This window comes from Vitis vinifera, chromosome 3 (genome assembly GCF_030704535.1).
Source record: "Vitis vinifera cultivar Pinot Noir 40024 chromosome 3, ASM3070453v1".
In the NCBI taxonomy this organism is placed as follows: Eukaryota; Viridiplantae; Streptophyta; class Magnoliopsida; order Vitales; family Vitaceae; genus Vitis; species Vitis vinifera.
The window spans coordinates 1,356,950-1,373,821 of record NC_081807.1 but is presented as its reverse complement, the minus strand read 5'-3'; the positions used below and the strand labels follow the sequence as shown (position 1 = coordinate 1,373,821).

General features: G+C 38.2%; 2 protein-coding genes and 1 long non-coding RNA gene across 3 annotated transcripts; all 3 read right to left on the bottom strand.

The window, feature by feature from the left end:
- Nucleotides 1-1,296: 1,296 nt before the first annotated feature.
- LOC100265841 (probable amidase At4g34880) lies at nt 1,297-6,479 on the bottom strand. Its single transcript, XM_059735765.1, has 5 exons — nt 6,107-6,479; nt 2,514-2,550; nt 2,120-2,362; nt 1,810-2,008; nt 1,297-1,714 (listed from the first exon to the last, which is right to left on the bottom strand). Exons 1-5 carry the CDS (start codon nt 6,288-6,290, stop codon nt 1,331-1,333), a joined length of 1,047 nt encoding a protein of 348 aa, XP_059591748.1. The 5' UTR covers nt 6,291-6,479; the 3' UTR covers nt 1,297-1,330.
- A 4,063-nt stretch (nt 6,480-10,542) lies between these two features.
- LOC109122362 (uncharacterized) lies at nt 10,543-11,636 on the bottom strand. Its single transcript, XR_002029754.2, has 2 exons — nt 11,382-11,636; nt 10,543-11,187 (listed from the first exon to the last, which is right to left on the bottom strand). It is a non-coding gene; the product is annotated as an uncharacterized LOC109122362 (long non-coding RNA).
- Nucleotides 11,637-13,680: 2,044 nt separating this feature from the next.
- Nucleotides 13,681-14,734, bottom strand: LOC100248659 (probable amidase At4g34880). The gene has a single exon (XM_059735766.1). It carries the CDS (start codon nt 14,181-14,183, stop codon nt 13,764-13,766), a length of 420 nt encoding a protein of 139 aa, XP_059591749.1. The 5' UTR covers nt 14,184-14,734; the 3' UTR covers nt 13,681-13,763.
- Between the last annotated feature and the right edge of the window lie 2,138 nt (nt 14,735-16,872).

Here is a 16,872-nt window from a genome sequence, read left to right as displayed (position 1 = left end):
CTTCTTATGTAGATTAAGTTTGGTCTAGATTGTAAATGTGTTCCAAAAGAAGGTGTGAAGTTGAAGTTGGAAGCTACTGATCAAGTAGTTCGAGAATGATATATAAACTTGAGTTAGGTAAAGCATTGTGCTCAGTTTGTTATTTTTCATAGTGTAAACTTATGATCATTGGTAGACCCATAACTTTTTATTTCTTAGGAGATTTTTCACATTAAAATTTGGTGTTATCGTCACTCTCTTATTCTTCTCTCTTGTTTATTGATCTCAATTTCATACTTGAGCATATGTTGGATAGGTGAAAAATGAGTTTAAATGAGTTTGATTTTTGAAAATATTAAATAATTTTTTATTTAATTTGATTATGATATTAAGTAGTAATTAGAAATGTGTTGAGGAGCTAATTATTCTTACGAATTTAGGTTGGGGAATGTTAATTCATTTGCATGTGAATTGCATTCAATTCATCCTCAATTGGTATATGGACGGATTTTTACTATAAAAATCATTTTTCAATTCTTGAATCTTAATCATGAAATCTTATTAAGAAGGAGCTTTCATTAGGAGATCACAATTCTTAACCAGTGAAATTATTCTCATTGGAAAGTACACATGCAATATTTTTTCTCAAAATGCAAACAAAAAGTTTGGAATGCTATTGAATTTGGTTGGTCTCCACCTAAGGTATTTGATAGAGAAGGTAGACTAACAAATATTGTCAAACCTAAATTGGAACGAGATATAGGTGAAAATGAAACTAGTGAAAATAATGTTAGAGCCATATATTCCATTTTTAATGTTATTAGCACATATGAATTTTTTGGTATTGTTACATGTAGGCTAAGGAGGTTTGGGATATCTTCCAAGTGACTCATGAAAGAGCCAATGTCGTTAAAGTATCCAAACTTCAAATGTTAAGCTTTATGTTTGAGACTATTAGGATGGAGGATCATAAGAGTTTTAGAGAGTTCCATACAAAATTGATGGATTTTATGAATCCTACCTTTAATCTTGGTAAACTCATCCCTAACTCTAAAGTGATGAGAAAAATTTAAGGTCTCTACCATGAGTGATCTAGAGCAAAAGTGACTACCACTAAAGAGTCCAAGGATATAGACTTATTAAAGATAGATGAACTTATAGACCCTCACTAAAATTTTTCGGATGACCTTTGGATAACTTAGAAAAACTAAGAGAATTGCTTGAAAAGTTAATAAACAAATTTAGAAACATAACTATTTGTTAGTTATGATAAAAAATAGTTATTCAAAAATTTTAATTATTTATTTATACATATATAACCACTGTTATTGCGGAAAACAAAATCCAACTCTTACAATGGCTCATTAGGACACAATAAGTTATTAGGGGAAGTAGGAGGTCTCCGAATCTTTGTGGCTTGTTCAAATCCGTAAGCAACTTCAATAAGCTTTGGCTCCATCCCCTTCAGTCCTCCAAAACATATGCCAAAGGGCATTCCATCTCCATCATACCCAGCTGGAACACTAACTCCGGGGTAACCTCCAATGGCCAGTACAGTGGCCATGCCTGAACCCAGTGCCACCGTTGCATCAAGCTTATTCTCCATCATCAGTTTCTCAAACCCATCCTGAGACAGATTTGCCATCATTTCCATTGCCATCCTCTCTTGCTTCCCAATCCCATTTGTCATCTCTGCTGCGATAAAGACTTCCTGGCCATATTCATCAGTCTTTTCCTGCAATGGCACAAGGCTTAATTCATATATCTACAAAACCAATTAGCAAATGCCTGAGTTCTCATAACTCATTCCCCACTCTGGGGAGTATTTACCAGATCGGAGTTGTTCAAGTTGAAGGCAATTATGCCTGCTAGGGACCTCACTGGAGAATGGGTGAGCTCTTTCAGGTATTCATTTATGTTGAGCTTGAACTCAGCCAACAAGGCCGTTGATTCACCACTTTCATAGGGGTTCAATATGATATCAACATTTTCTATTTCCAAATTGTCCACTAAAATTGCACCTCTTTGCCTGCAGCATTCCTCAAAGAAATTCACATGACAGGACACTAAATCAATGGTATGTTTATTACATGAGTTTAGACTATGTTTATATATATAACAAAGCATATATATCTTCTACCTTAATACGGTGAGATGAGCTTCAAAGGCTGAAATAGCTGTGGATCGGTTGTAAAATCCAGAAAATGGATTCCTCACAACACCCAATCTCTTTCCTGCAATCCCATCTTTGTTGAGAAATTGTTTGTAGCCACCAACAGGTATGAACTTGGATGCTTCTTTTGTTGCCTCACCGTCTCTAGGATCAAAACCCACTATAGCATCAAGCACATAAACTGCGTCCAGCACACTCCAGCATATAGGTCTGTGGTAGAGAAACATCTGATCAACGCTATATATAGAACAAGCTCTACTTTCATAATTTATAGGCCTGTATAAACATAGAGTTTCCTAATAGCATAATGTTTGTGTTAGAGATTCAATAATCAATTTCAAAGCTATGTAACTTATAGTACCCGACACTGTCTTGTCGGGGTGAAATTGGGATGACACCTGTGTAGACCCTCAATTTTGTCCCTCGACACTGGCATTTATCCTTCGGGTGTCACATCCACCCATCGTTCGCATATGGCACCACTAGGGCCCCTTTTGGGCTTAGTCGGTGTCCGAGCCTCGTGTGGGTTTGTTTGTGGTCCATTGTGGTGTATATGTGGTTCATTTTGGAGGGTCACCATGGCCATTTTCCTAGTCGTTCACATCACGCTATAGGAAGGAAGTGGGGTCATCCCGATGTTTTAGCTTAGTTGGGGTTTATAGGGGCATGTTGAGGTTCGGAGCACTCGGGCTTGTTTTGATCGTATCTCCCTCATCCAAACTCGGAATCAAGAACCGTTTCTTTTTATGGATTCCCTATTCTTCCAAAAACATTCTGTAAAATTTTCAAAATTTTTTGCAACCGGTCGTCTGGTTGGCAGCCGGTTCAGCCGGTTCATCGAGTCAGCCGGTGTAGAACACTGATTTTTGGTAATTGTTTTTATCATATCTCCCTCTTCCGAACTTGGAATCACGCACCGTTTTTTTTTAATGAATTCCTTACTCTACTAGGAACATTCTGTCAAATTTTCAGAATTTTTTTCCATCGGTTCGACCAGTTGGCATCCGGTTCGGCCGGTTCATTGAGTAAACTGAGGTAAAACACTAATTCTAGTAATTTTGAGGCCCAAATCCTACATGGCTCAGGCCCGTAAGCTTCAGATCGGTTTTGGGAAATGTTTTGGGTCCATTTTAGGCCTTGGTTTGGGTTCCTTGCAGCCCACCACGAATCCATATGGATTCTTGGTGGTGAAGTAAGCTGAAAACTGAAGGAGTGAGCTGGTCTTGTAAGTTTAAGAGGAGTAATGAGGGGTGTGGTTCCCATGCTGATGAAAGGGATTTCGGTGCTGAAGGGAAAGGAACCCAGGAGGCTCAAATGCTGAGAGGGGTATGAGTATAAAAGGTGAGAGGATAGGAGAGCAAAATACCTTTTGGCATTTTTGAGAGAGAGGATATTTTGTTGGTGAGAAGAACAGAGGGTGGGGAGCATCTTCTGAGTTGAGAGCGTGGAGGAAAGCTACAACGTCTCGGTTTCTGGAAGTCATCATCAGCGTACATGGATCATATTTGGCGGAGATTCTGAGGTAAGTATGCTGAATTTTTTTTACCTACAGGTCATCTTCATCGTCTTCGTATGCTTTTTCTTCTTTCTCATCCTCTTTTATTTCCTTTGATGTGAAGATTATATTGCTTGGGTGTGGATAATAAAGGTCACACATGTTTGTTGTTGATTGGTTATGAATGGTTGAGGATTACTGTTGAGGATGATTGTTTTCTTGATGTGTTAGAATCACGTTTAGGCTCAAGTTTAATTCATTCATCATTTTCAATTTCGCACCATGGTTGGTTGACTCTGTCAGTCACGAGGAACATCTGACCTTGCTATGTTTGGTTCTCACTCATCCGGGCTCGAAATTGAGAACCATTTCTTTTGTTTGCTTTCTAAATCACTTAGGAACTTTATGACCGAATTTGGGATTTTTTTTACCAACCGGCTGAACCGGTTGGGAACCGGTTCAGCACCATAGCTGGCTGCCTCTGTCAGCCATGAAGAACACCTGCCTTTCTTTGTCCGGTTCTCACTCATCCGGGCTCGGAATTGAGAACCGTCTTTTTTGCCTCCTTAATCACTTAGGAACTTTCTGACCGAATTTGGGATTTTTTACCAACAGGCTAAACCAGTTTGGAACCAATTCAACCGATTCAGCACCATAGCTGGCAGCTTCTGTCAGCCATGAGGAACACTTGCCTTTCTTTGTCTGGTTCTCACTCATCCGGGCTCGAAATTGAGAACCGTCTCTTTTTTTTGCCTCCTTAATCACTTAGAAACTTTCTGACCGAATTTTGGATTTTTTACCAACCGGTTTGGAACCGGTTCAACTGATTCAGCACCATAGCTGGCAGCCTCTATCAGCCATGAGGAACACTTGCCTTTCTTTGTCTGATTCTCACTCATCCGAGCTCGGAATTGAGAATCGTTTCTTTTGTTTGCTTCCTTAATCACTTAGGAACTTTTTGACCGAATTTGGGATTTTTGACCAACCGTCTGAACTGGTTTGGAACCGGTTCAACCGGTTCAGCACCATAGCTGGCAGCCTCTATCAGCCATGAGGAACACTTGCCTTTCTTTGTCTGGTTCTCACTCATCCGGGCTCGGAATTGAGAACCGTTTCTTTTGTTTGCTTCCTTAATCACTTAGGAACTTTCTGACCAAATTTGGGATTTTTTACCAACCGGTTCAACCGGTTCAGCACCATAGCTGGCAGCCTCTATCAGCCATAAGGAACACTTGTCTTTCTTTGTCTGGTTCTCACTCATCCGGGCTCGGAATTGAGAACCGTTTCTTTTGTTCGCTTCCTTAATCACTTAGGAACTTTCTGACCGAATTTGGGATTTTTTATCAACCGGCTGAACTAGTTGGGAACCGGTTCAACCGGTTCAGCACCATAGCTGGCTGCCTCTGTCAGCCATGAGGAACACCTGTCTTTCTTTATCTGGTTCTCACTCGTCCGGGCTCGGGATTGAGTGTTGTTTCTTTTGTTTGAATCCTCACTCATTTAGGAGTTTTCTAGAAAAATTTGGGAATTCTTCTCAATAGTTGTACCAGTTCAACCTGTTCTGCTGGAGGACTTTAGGTAGCCCTCGATTTTGGCATTTTTCGAGCCCTTATCCATGGGGGCTCAAACCCATTTGCTATAGGGCACTTGTGAGCCATCTTGAAGGTTTAAGTCAGTGTTTGATTTCAGTTAGTATGGGCAATTTTGAAGTTATGGGTGGTGTGGTCTAGATGAGTCTAGTTCGATTTGTATGACATTTGGGGAGTCCCTTACCTCATTTCAACCAGCTATCTTCCTTTTTGGCACAAGTTTTGATGCTTGATTTTGAATACATGTTACGTGACTGACTCACCCTCTGCTGCAGCGCTTGGCTAGGGACCACAGGTACACATCGTTGGCTTTGGTTGTTGAATTCATATGCATGCATGGTGCTTAATCTTGAATGTTTGTTATGTGTTTATCTGTGTTTGGCTGACCTTTTATCCAACGCTTGGCTAGGGACCACAGGTACGCATCCATTGTTTTGTTTGGTTGAATTCATATGCATGCCAAATACCAATTAGGATTGTGTGATTCATGACATCTATTTAGCCTAGAGTTTCATTTGACCTTTGACCCATATGCTCCCACATACCCAATTCATTAGTAGAGACCGAGTTTCGGGCCTAGAGGGGTGCTACCTCGCATGAGGTACCTTCCCAACGGGTAACCTGATCCCCGGACCCAGAATCTAGTTTCGTAGACCGCTTTTTCCATATTGGGGTCATTAGGGGTTTTTGTTCTTACTTAATTTTCCCCATTTTAAAAACAAAAATAAAAAGTAAGTGGCGACTCCAAACAACACCGTTCCTCATCGGGGGCGGGTTTTTCAAAACTGGAAAACACCAACTTTTTCATTTCTTTCTTTTCTTTTAAAAGCGAGTCACGTCGGTCCGGTGGATCGGGTGAGGGTCCACAACCTACCCGACTGGTGAGTCCAATAGTGGGTTTAAACCCAACAACGGAGTTCACATCGGCTGGGCAGATGATGGAACCATCAGTCTCAGTCCCAAGCGAGACAGCCACCATGTTGGCCGCTACAGATATTGCAGATCCGCTGTTTGACTCGCATGGATCTCCCGATGGTACATATGGATTCTGCATGTCTCACAAGTCACAAAATTTAGACCTAATCTTCAAAATAACGAAACCAAGTATAGGAAGAAGGAAAGCAATTAAGCTCACCACACCCTGTCCACTCCTTGGACACCAGCCGTTTCGAGTTTTCAAAGAACGAAACTGATACCATTCACTCATACTAGCCTTTCCCAGTATCACCGCCCCTGCCTTCCTCAATCTCTCCACCACCGCCGCGTCTCCACCCACCTTCGCCCCCAACAACGCATATGACCCTACAGTTGTATTCAACTTATCTTTAGTATTTATACTGTCCTTCAACAACACAGTCTTCAGATTGATAAATGGTAGTTTTTTTCATTCATACTTTCATTCGTTCATGTACAGAGTATATATAGAGGGTAATCACCATTCTAAGAATGAGAAAGAATGATACAAGGAAAGAATGATATAAGGAAATAACAACTAATATCCTAATATCTCAACTTTCCTAATATCTCAATTTTCCTAATATCTCAATATTCCTAGTATCTCAATATTCCTAATATCTCAATATTCATAATATCTCAACTTTCCTAATATCTAAACATTTCTAATATCTCAACACTCCCCCTCAAGTTGGTGCATAGATGTCACACATACCCAACTTGTCTAAAAATTTTGAGAACACTTGACTTGAGACAACTTTGGTAAGGTTATCGGCCAATTGATCTTCTGATCGAATCTTAGGCAATTTCACAATCTTATCATCCAATTTTTCCTTAATGAAGAATCTATCCACCTCGACATGCTTTGTACGATCATGTTGTACTGGATTATGAGCAATGTCACATGCGGCTTTATTGTCACAAAAAAATCGGATTGGTTGCTTAGATAGGTAACCTAAATCCTGTAAGAGGAGTCTTAGCCATAATGCCTCACAAAGTCCTAGAGTCATACCTCTAAATTCCGCTTCTGCACTTGAACGAGCGACAACATTCTGCTTCTTACTTTTTCATGTCACAAGATTACCACCTACAAAGGTAAAGTAACCAGATGTAGATCGCCTATCATCCACTACACCAGCCCAATCAGCATCAGTATATACTTTTATACTCTGATGATCAACATTTTTAGCAAACAAAATTCCCTTCCTAGGAGCATTCTTCAAATACCTCAAAATACACATGACTGCATTCATATGTTACTCTCCAGGATTATGCATGTATTGACTCACTACACTCAATGCATAAGCAAGATCTGGTCTTGTATGAGCTAAGTACATTAATCTCCCCACAAGTCTCTAATATCTTCCCTTATCGGTTGATACTTGATTAGGCTTAACACACAATTTCAGACCTTCTTCTATTGGTGTATTAACAGGTTGACATCCCGACATTCCAGTCTCCTGTAAAAGATCTAAGACATACTTTCTTTGAGACAGAAAAATTCTTTCACTTGATCGAGAAACTTCAATCCCAAGAAAGTATTTCAGAGGGCCTAGATCTTTCATTTCAAATTCTCTAGATAGATAATTTTGCAGAGCTTTTCTTTCTTCAGGATCATTTCCTATAACTACCATGTCATCCACATATACGATGAGTGTCGTAATCTTACCATGTTGCTTTTTTAGGAATAAAGTGTGATCTGAATTACTTTGACGATAGCCAAAAGCTCTCATTGACTTTGTGAACCTTCCAAACCATGCTCTCGGGGATTGCTTCAACCCATATAATGACTTCTTCAATTTGCACACCTTCTGACATTGCTTTTCTGACACCATGCATCCTGGTGGAAGATCCATATATACTTCTTCAGATAACTCGCCATGCAGAAAGGCATTTTTCACATCGAATTGTTGTAATGGCCAATCTAGGTTTGCAGCTAAAGACAATAATACTCGAATTGTGTTGATCTTAGCTACAGGTGCAAATGTCTCTGTATAGTCAATTCCATAAGTTTAAATGTACCCTTTTGCTACCAGTCTTGCTTTAAATCGTTCAATACTACCATCTACCTTGTACTTCACAGTATAGATCCAACGACACCCAACTGGCTTCTTTCCTGGTAGACATTCTACGAGTTCCCATGTTTCATTCTTCTGCAATGATTTCATCTCTTCATTCATGGCTGCTTTCCACCTTGGATCAGCTAAGGCTTCCTGCACACTGTTAGGAATAGATACAGTAGATAATTGATTTACAAATGGCTTATTTGATTCAGACAAACGATGGGTAGACACATAGTTGCTCATGGGATATTCGACTATAGTAGACAATTCAGGTTCATATGTGGGTTTAGGAATACCTCTATTATGACGATGTGGTAACTGTTTCATGAAAGGATCAGGTTCCAAATTAAGAACACCCTCAACAGATGACGATTGGTTTGGTATTTTAGTGAAGACATCTTCAGACCCAAATTGTTGACCACCCATATCCAACTCACCCACTTCCTGGTTCACTAGTTCAGATTGTCCAGGTTGTCCAGATTCATCTTCCTCAGAGATATGATAATCATAATCGAGAATCTAAATTTCCTTATGGTACTCCCCCTGAAGTTCAGACTCAGATGAAAAATACATTGAATCTTCATGAAACACCACATCCATTGTAATATACATTTGTCGAGTTGGAGGATGGTAACATCGATATCCCTTTTTGTGCAATGCATATCCAACAAACACACATTGCAATGCATGGGAAGTTAACTTGGTGCGTTGGTGCTTGTGTAGATGCACAAATGCCACGCAACCAAAAACACGAGGAGGTAGATTTGGGACGGTTGGGGCAACTACGACATTAGTAAGAGCTTGGAGAGGTGTTTGAAAGTTAATTGAGTTAGAAGGTACCCGATTGATCAAGTATGCGGTAGATGTGATTGCTTCTTCCCAATAAGATATCGGTGTTTTTGCTGCTATCAAGGAAACACGAACAACCTCTAACAAGTGTCGATTTTTTCGTTCAGCGACTCCATTTTTCTGGGGTGTATTGGAACAAGTAGTCTGATGAATGATGTCATGTCCTTCCAAATACTTTTGAAGATCAGAACTTTGATATTCTCCACCATTATCACTACGCAGAACCCGAACCTTTGCATTGTACTGAGTTTCAATCATTTTATGAAAATTTTTAAACAACAAGTTCACTTCATCTTTGGTCTTCATCAAGCATAACCATCTCATTCTGGTACAATCATCAATAAAAGTAACAAACCAACGTGAGCCACTCAAAGTTGGGACTTTGGATGGGTCCCAAACATTAGAATGTATAACCATAAAAGGAAACGGACTTTTATTCAAAATTAACGAAAACGAAGCACGATGGCTTTTAGCCAATTCACAAATATCATAACGGAAACCAGAAATATCACTCTTTGCAAACAAACTAGGAAACAATTTTTTTAAATAACCAAAGGAAGCATGTCCCAGACGTCGATGCCACAACCAAATTTCAAACTTTTTCTTCTCCCCCTCAGATCCATCTGCCATCAAGGCTTGTTGCAACTTATTTGAATCCTTTGATTGCAAGTCCAAGTAATAGAGTTTTCCCCGTTTAATACCACAATCAATCGTCTGTCTTGTTTGGATGTCCTTAATCACACAAATTCAGGCCAAAAAATGACAATACAAGATAAGGTTGTAGTGATTTGAGAAACTGACAAAAGATTGTAATCTAAAGATGGAACAACTAAAACAGAATCCAAATTCAAAGTATCAGTAAGAGTTAAGGATCCTTCCCCAATGACTGGGGTTGTGTTACCATTGGCTGTGGAAATAATTTTTTGTGAGGAAGGTCTAAGGGGTGAAACCTGTCTAGAATCAAAAGTCATATGATCTGTAGCACCAGAATCAATTATCCATGCACTATTAATAACAGGTGTAAAAGTATTTAAAAACTTACCACCATGATCAGTAGCGGCTACCAATGCAGAGGCTTTCTCAGCAACATTAGCCTCTGTTTTTATTTCGGCAATAGTTGCAGTCAAGGTTTTCTTGGGATCCTTCTTCTGTTGATCACGATTATTATAATTAATAACAAAGTGTTGATAGCCTAAACATGATCTAAAGGTCCATGGTTCAAACCCTCGGTTCCTTATTGTTTTCCTGGTCATACCAAGAGTCGTTGCTTTAAAATTGTGGGATATCCAGACTGGTGGGACCAGTCTTATTGAAGTGAGTGCATTTGAAGGTTGACTTATCAATATTAGGGCTTGTCTTAGGATGGTTGATCGCTGTCGGACTACCATAGTGACAAAATATCCAGGATTTCAATTCCATGGCTCTGATACCATCTTCAAATTGATAAATGGTAGTTTTTTTCATTCATACTTTCATTCGTTCATGTACAGAGTATATATAGAGGGTAATCACCATTCTAAGAATGAGAAAGAATGATACAAGGAAAGAATGATATAAGGAAATAACAACTAATATCCTAATATCTCAACTTTCCTAATATCTCAATATTCCTAGTATCTCAATATTCCTAATATCTCAATATTCATAATATCTCAACTTTCCTAATATCTAAACATTCCTAATATCTCAACACTAAATGATATAAGGAAAGAATGATATAAGGAAAGCATTCCTAATATCTCAACACACAAGTACCCCATGCAGCTCCCCCAACTCCTTATTGCTTTTAATCTCTGCATTGGCCTTGTCCGTTTGCTCTCGTGCATCTGGGTTCACCTCTATGACGTTGCAAAGCTCTGGATTCAGGGCCTCGATCTGGTGCAAGTAGAAGTCAACGAGCTGTCTGGACACGAGCTTGTTTTGAGAGAATGTCCATTGGATGTCCTTGATGTTGGCTTCTTCGATGACAAAGGAGTTGGAAAAGAAGCATCCGCAGAGGAGCAAAAGAGAAAGCATCTTAAACGCCATTGCCATTGCCATTGTGTCCATGAGAAGTGCAAATTTTTCAGACTAGAAAGTATCAACCTATAGGAGAAACAATATTGGATTTATCAAGTCCACGTTTAATAAATGGGAGATTTTAATTGATCGAAGAAGAGCGAAGACTTTTTCAATTCACAGTATTAAGGATTGTAAGATGCATGCAACAGGCAATAAGCGAATTAGGGAAAGAGAAAAAAAAAAAAAAAACCCAGAAAAAGAAAAGTAAAAATACTGACCGAAGCAAGCCGGGGCTTTCTGCATCCAAAACGGTGTTGTAGCCTTGAAGCAGAAGAGATTCATCTCATCAGCCTGTCTCTGAAACTTCGGAATAAGCTTTGATGGCTCAAATCTAATACCTTCCCCAAAATCAAACCCACCAATATTCTTGATAAAACTCAAATCCCCACAACTATTCTCCCCTGATTTTTCCATTATCCCGGCAAAACCATATGGAAGAAGCTTAACATAGCCTCTGTGCACACCCATTGGAGCTAATCTAGTAGCTTCCTGAAGAACAAAATGTCAAAATACCCCTACTATATCATTTATTTTTATCTTTCCTCGATTTTATAACTTTCCTAATTATTTTTATTATTCAAATGTAACATCCATTTATTTAATACCACAAAACCATACAATCTTTACTATTATTTGTGTAACATTAACATTCAAATTGAATTTTTTTTTTTTTGGACTTTATCATTCACATATTTTATTTCTCTTATTTTCATTATAGTGGGGTGGGAAATCTTTGTCGATGTTTCCTCCTATAGTCAAATTATTGAACTATCTTTATAAAATAAATTCTTTTCACATATATTTTATCTTCCCGCTATTTAAAATTTATTATTATTTGACTCAACTTATTATCATTCTTATTATTACATGTGTTTTTTTTTTTCATCAAGCATAAAAATCCTTCAAATTGTTATCATTAAATATTCAAATATTAATGAAAAAAATATATCATATATAGTGTGTATCCAATGTTTTTTAATATAATGGTCATTAAACCGAAAAAGTTATTGTTCACGGTTCAGTAATCGAATCGGTAGTCGAACTAATGACGTCATAAAAATATAATTTATATTATTTAAAATAAAAAAAATTAAAAATTAAAATATATATATATATATATAATCAATATATTAATTTTTTATCTTTGATATTATAAAAAATAAGTATAAATGTATTAATATTTTGAATTTTATTAAATGAAATATGTATAATATTTAAATGTCAATATATTCAAAATGAAAAAAAATTAATTATTTAATTTTAACTAATTTTAGAAAATATTATATTATTTTTTTAATACTATAAATATTTTATAAACATATACATTTTTTTATTTGCATTGTAAGTGATAAAGTGCATGCAGCCTTAGCGGGTGTTTTGCTCGGTTGTAGGTCACATGGGATGTGGATTTCTAACTCAACAAGTCATGTCTACAACACGTGAATTAAGGTATGACACGTTAAGAGGTGTTTGGGTTGGGATTTTACTAAATATTAAATCCTTTAGGTGAGTTTTAATTCATTCATTTTTCTTATACTTCAAGTCATGAATCCCACATGAGACGTGGATTGCTAACTCAATAAGTCATGTCTAAATCAAGGTATGGCACATTAAGGGGTAATCGGGTTGAGTTTTTATCGAATATCATTAAATGGAAGACGGCTAGGTGTTTTTTTCTTAAAAGTCTGAGAGGAGGTGGGTTTTAAATTAGGCTCATTTAATGAAAGGAAGAGCAGAGGAGTTGAACTGTTCAATTCATATGGAATCACCCGGTCCAACAGTTCACCATTCTAACCATCGGTTCAATGCCTTTGGGGTTGGTTCAAATATCTGATTTAATAGAGAGAACCAAACCAGAAAATCCAATATGATTTTCAAAACAGTATATAGTAATTAAAAAGATTAAACAATATAAATACAATTTTAAATTGAAACAATTATGTAAGATTAATAACATGTTTGTTGGAATTTTTAAAAACAGTTTTAAAAATATAAAAAACAACTTTTAATTTATTTTTTTTTACATGTTTGGCAATTGTTTTGAAATTATAAATTTTTAAAACAAGATTGAAAAAAAAAAAAGACACAAGATTCAGAGAACAACCTCTATATTGTTTTTAAAAACAAAAGGATCTGAAGCTGATGAGAAGTAATGAAAGCATGGCAAAATTTGAAGACACCATTGCTTCTCTCTGCTTTGTCTGCTTTCTTAATCAGCTGTTTGTGCTGAGCTCAAGTGTTTGCAGTCTTATTTTTGTACAGAGAGGCCTGGTCACAGACTCACGTCTACTTGTGCTAATGCAAACGTCATTTTTGGACACACAGGCCTGGTGTTTCTGAGATCAATCAAGAAATAAATTGTAAAAAAGAATACTCATAATTAATTAAAAAGTTCAATCAAAACCCATTTGATCAGAATTTCAAAAAATAATTAGAAACACTTTTTATAATCACGAGCATGTTAACATCAATTATCACTAGAATTAACAACATATACGAACCATTCCTCTATTATTATCATCGGAAACAAAATACCCTTCATTAGGCCACCAGACATTACTTGAGAAAGACCTAATTTATGGCTAAATGATCATTTGGAGCTAAGCAGGAGGCCTCCGAATCATTGTAGGTTGTTCGAAACCGTAAGCAACTTCGATAAGCTTCGGCTCCATCCCCCTTAGTCCTCCAAAACATATGCCAAAGGGCATTCCATCCTCATCATACCCAGCTCGAACAGTAATTCCTGGGTAACCTCCAATGGTCAGCACAGGGGCCATGCCCGGACCCAGTGTCACAGTCGCATCAAGCTCATTCTCCTTCATCAGTTTCTCAAAGCCGTCACGTGACAGAATTGCCAGCATCTCCATTGTCGTCCTCTCTTCCTCCCCAATCCCATTTGTCATCTCTGATGCCATAAAGACTTCCTGTCCATATTCATCAGTCTTCTCTTGCAATGACACAAAGCTTATATAATGCATTAATTTATAACCTTCATAACTTGGAATAACACAATAATCCATTTTTCAGGTGTCTTTACTAGATCAGAGCTGTTCAAGTTGAAGGCAATAATGTCTGCTAAGGACCTCACTGGAGAGCTGGTGAGCTCTCTTAGATACCCATTTATGTTGAGCTTCAACTCAGCCAACAAGGCCGTTGATTCACCACATTCATTCGGGTCCATGATGATATCAATATTTTCTTTTTCCAGATTGTCCACTAAAATTGCACCCCTTTGCCTGCAATTTCCAAGAGAAAATTCTCGTGATCACTGGATGCCAAATCAATGTATGTTTATTACATGAGATCAGACTTTGTTTATATATGGAACAAAGCATATGTATCTTCTACCTTAATGTGTTCAGATGAGCCTCAAAGGCTAGAATAGCAGTGGATTCATTGTAAAAGTAAGAAAATGGATTCCTCACAACACCCAATCTCTTTCCAGTAAGCCCATCTTTGTTGAAAAATTGTTTGTAGCCACCATTCGGTATGAACTTTGATGCTTCTTCTATTGCCTGGCTATCTCTAGGGTCGAAACCTACTATAGCATCCAGCACATAAACCGCATCCGACACAGTCCTGCATGTAGGGACCCCCCCGACGACACGTGGCACGCACCGCTGTCCAGATCAACTCTATTTGTACCCCCCAAGAGGATACGTGGCGCGCACCCCTATCCGGGTCCCCTAGGGGGGGGGGGGCATATGGCACTCTCAAATATCATACCCGGGTGATGCTCTATCCTATCCGGATATATTGTCCGAATCATTGACTGCAAGGAGCAAGCCTTGTTGAGTCATCCCAGACAGCCTGTCACAACCCACGTTCCGTCGCCTGCAGAGCGAAAAGACAGGGGTGATGGCAAGTCACCTCTCACGAGCTTTGGCAGCCGCCTGCAAGGTGATGATGACTGTGTCACCACCTTGAGGACATCATGACAAGCCAAAAAGTCTTCCCACCATTAAAGAGGGGAGCAGAGCTTCTAACATTATATAAAAGGGTCTTCACACAAAGAAAAAGGTAAGTATGATATCCCAGAAAAATGACAATAGCTTGATCTCTGAAGCCATGACTAACAAAACCACCGGACATCTTTTGTAGGATCGATTGAGTCAAAACTCATTTTTGGTTGAAAGCGCGCATCCACTTGGCAGCAGCGTGGATCCCTGGGACGCGAGACATCAACACTGCATATGGGCCTACAGTAGAGAAATGTCTTACTAACTATTGAACAAAATTCATTTGACATAATATCCGACATATCCTCTGATTTAGGCCAAAGAAGCAATTGTTATAGTAGGTGTAGTAATCTACTTCTAATCATGTAAATATTATCTATTTAAATATTATTTGCTCTAAACTCATAGACCCATATGGATATTGTTTGTTGGTTTAATCGTATAGATATCGTCTATTTTGGATTCAAATAATTCATAAGATCTATGAGCTTAAAAAGAGAATGAATTCTTACACCCATGTGTAAGATCGTCTATAATAACATTTGTAACAATTCATTTTCAATCATATAGATATTATCCAAAAAATTCATACAACTCTAAAACATGTTTACGAGATTAAAAAAACCCATCATACACATACACCCATACAAACTTTTTTCACTATTTGACGTGGAATATAACTTATAAACATGTACCATACAAATGGCATAATGAATGTATTTGAGATTTTAATAAATTAATGATATCAGACATGAGGTAGCTTACAGTTACCCAACACTGTCTTGCCGGGGTGAAATAGGGATGACGCCTGCCCGACTGGTGAGTCCAACGGTGGGCTTAAACCCTATAACGGAGTTATGATCAGCTGGGCAGATGATGGAACCATTGGTCTCAGTCCCAAGCGAGACGGCCACCATGTTGGATGCCACTGATATTGCAGATCCGCTACTTGACCCATATGGATCTCCGGAATCAACATATGGATTCTGCACGTAATTCAGTAGTCACAGAGTAAATATTGGCTAAGAATCTGAGGCATTCTTTTTTTTTTCTTTTCTTTGAAATTTTTTTGAATTATTACTTCAACTTCTGGCCTAAATCACTCAAGAAGGGTTCTTGCGCCTCTAATCCTTTCAAATCGATCGTTAACTCCAACTTCTGATCGAAATTTAGCAAACTTTCTTTTGAACAAGATCAATAATAGTTTTGTCGAAATTCTTTAGAATCTACTTTAGAGTAGAAACAAATTTAAAAGGAGAAAATAGTGAAACCAAGATATGGAAAGAAATAAAGAAAGAAAGGAAATATGCAAGCTCACGACGCCTAGCTTGTCCACCTCTTGTGCACCAACCTCGGGGAATTTTCAAAGAACGAAACTAACACCACTCACTCATACTAGCCTTCCCCAGTATCAATGCTCCGGCGTTCCTCAACTTCTTCACCACCGTCGCATCTCCACTCACCTCCACCCCCAACAATGCGTATGACCCAGCAATTGAATTCAACATATCTTTGGTATTTATACTGTCCTTCAGCAACACCGGTATCCCATTCAACTCTCCCACCTTCGTCTTGCTTTTCATTCTTGAATCGGCTTTGTCAGCTTTGTGAGTGTTTAGCTAGGTTGGCAATTCCGGACAAAATTCCTAAGTGTCCCCTAACTCGGCTTTCCTATTCCTATTCGGACTACTTGACTTTGAAGACTAAGACTTTGCTAAGAGGTCGAGGTATGTAGTCGAGTTTGGGTGTT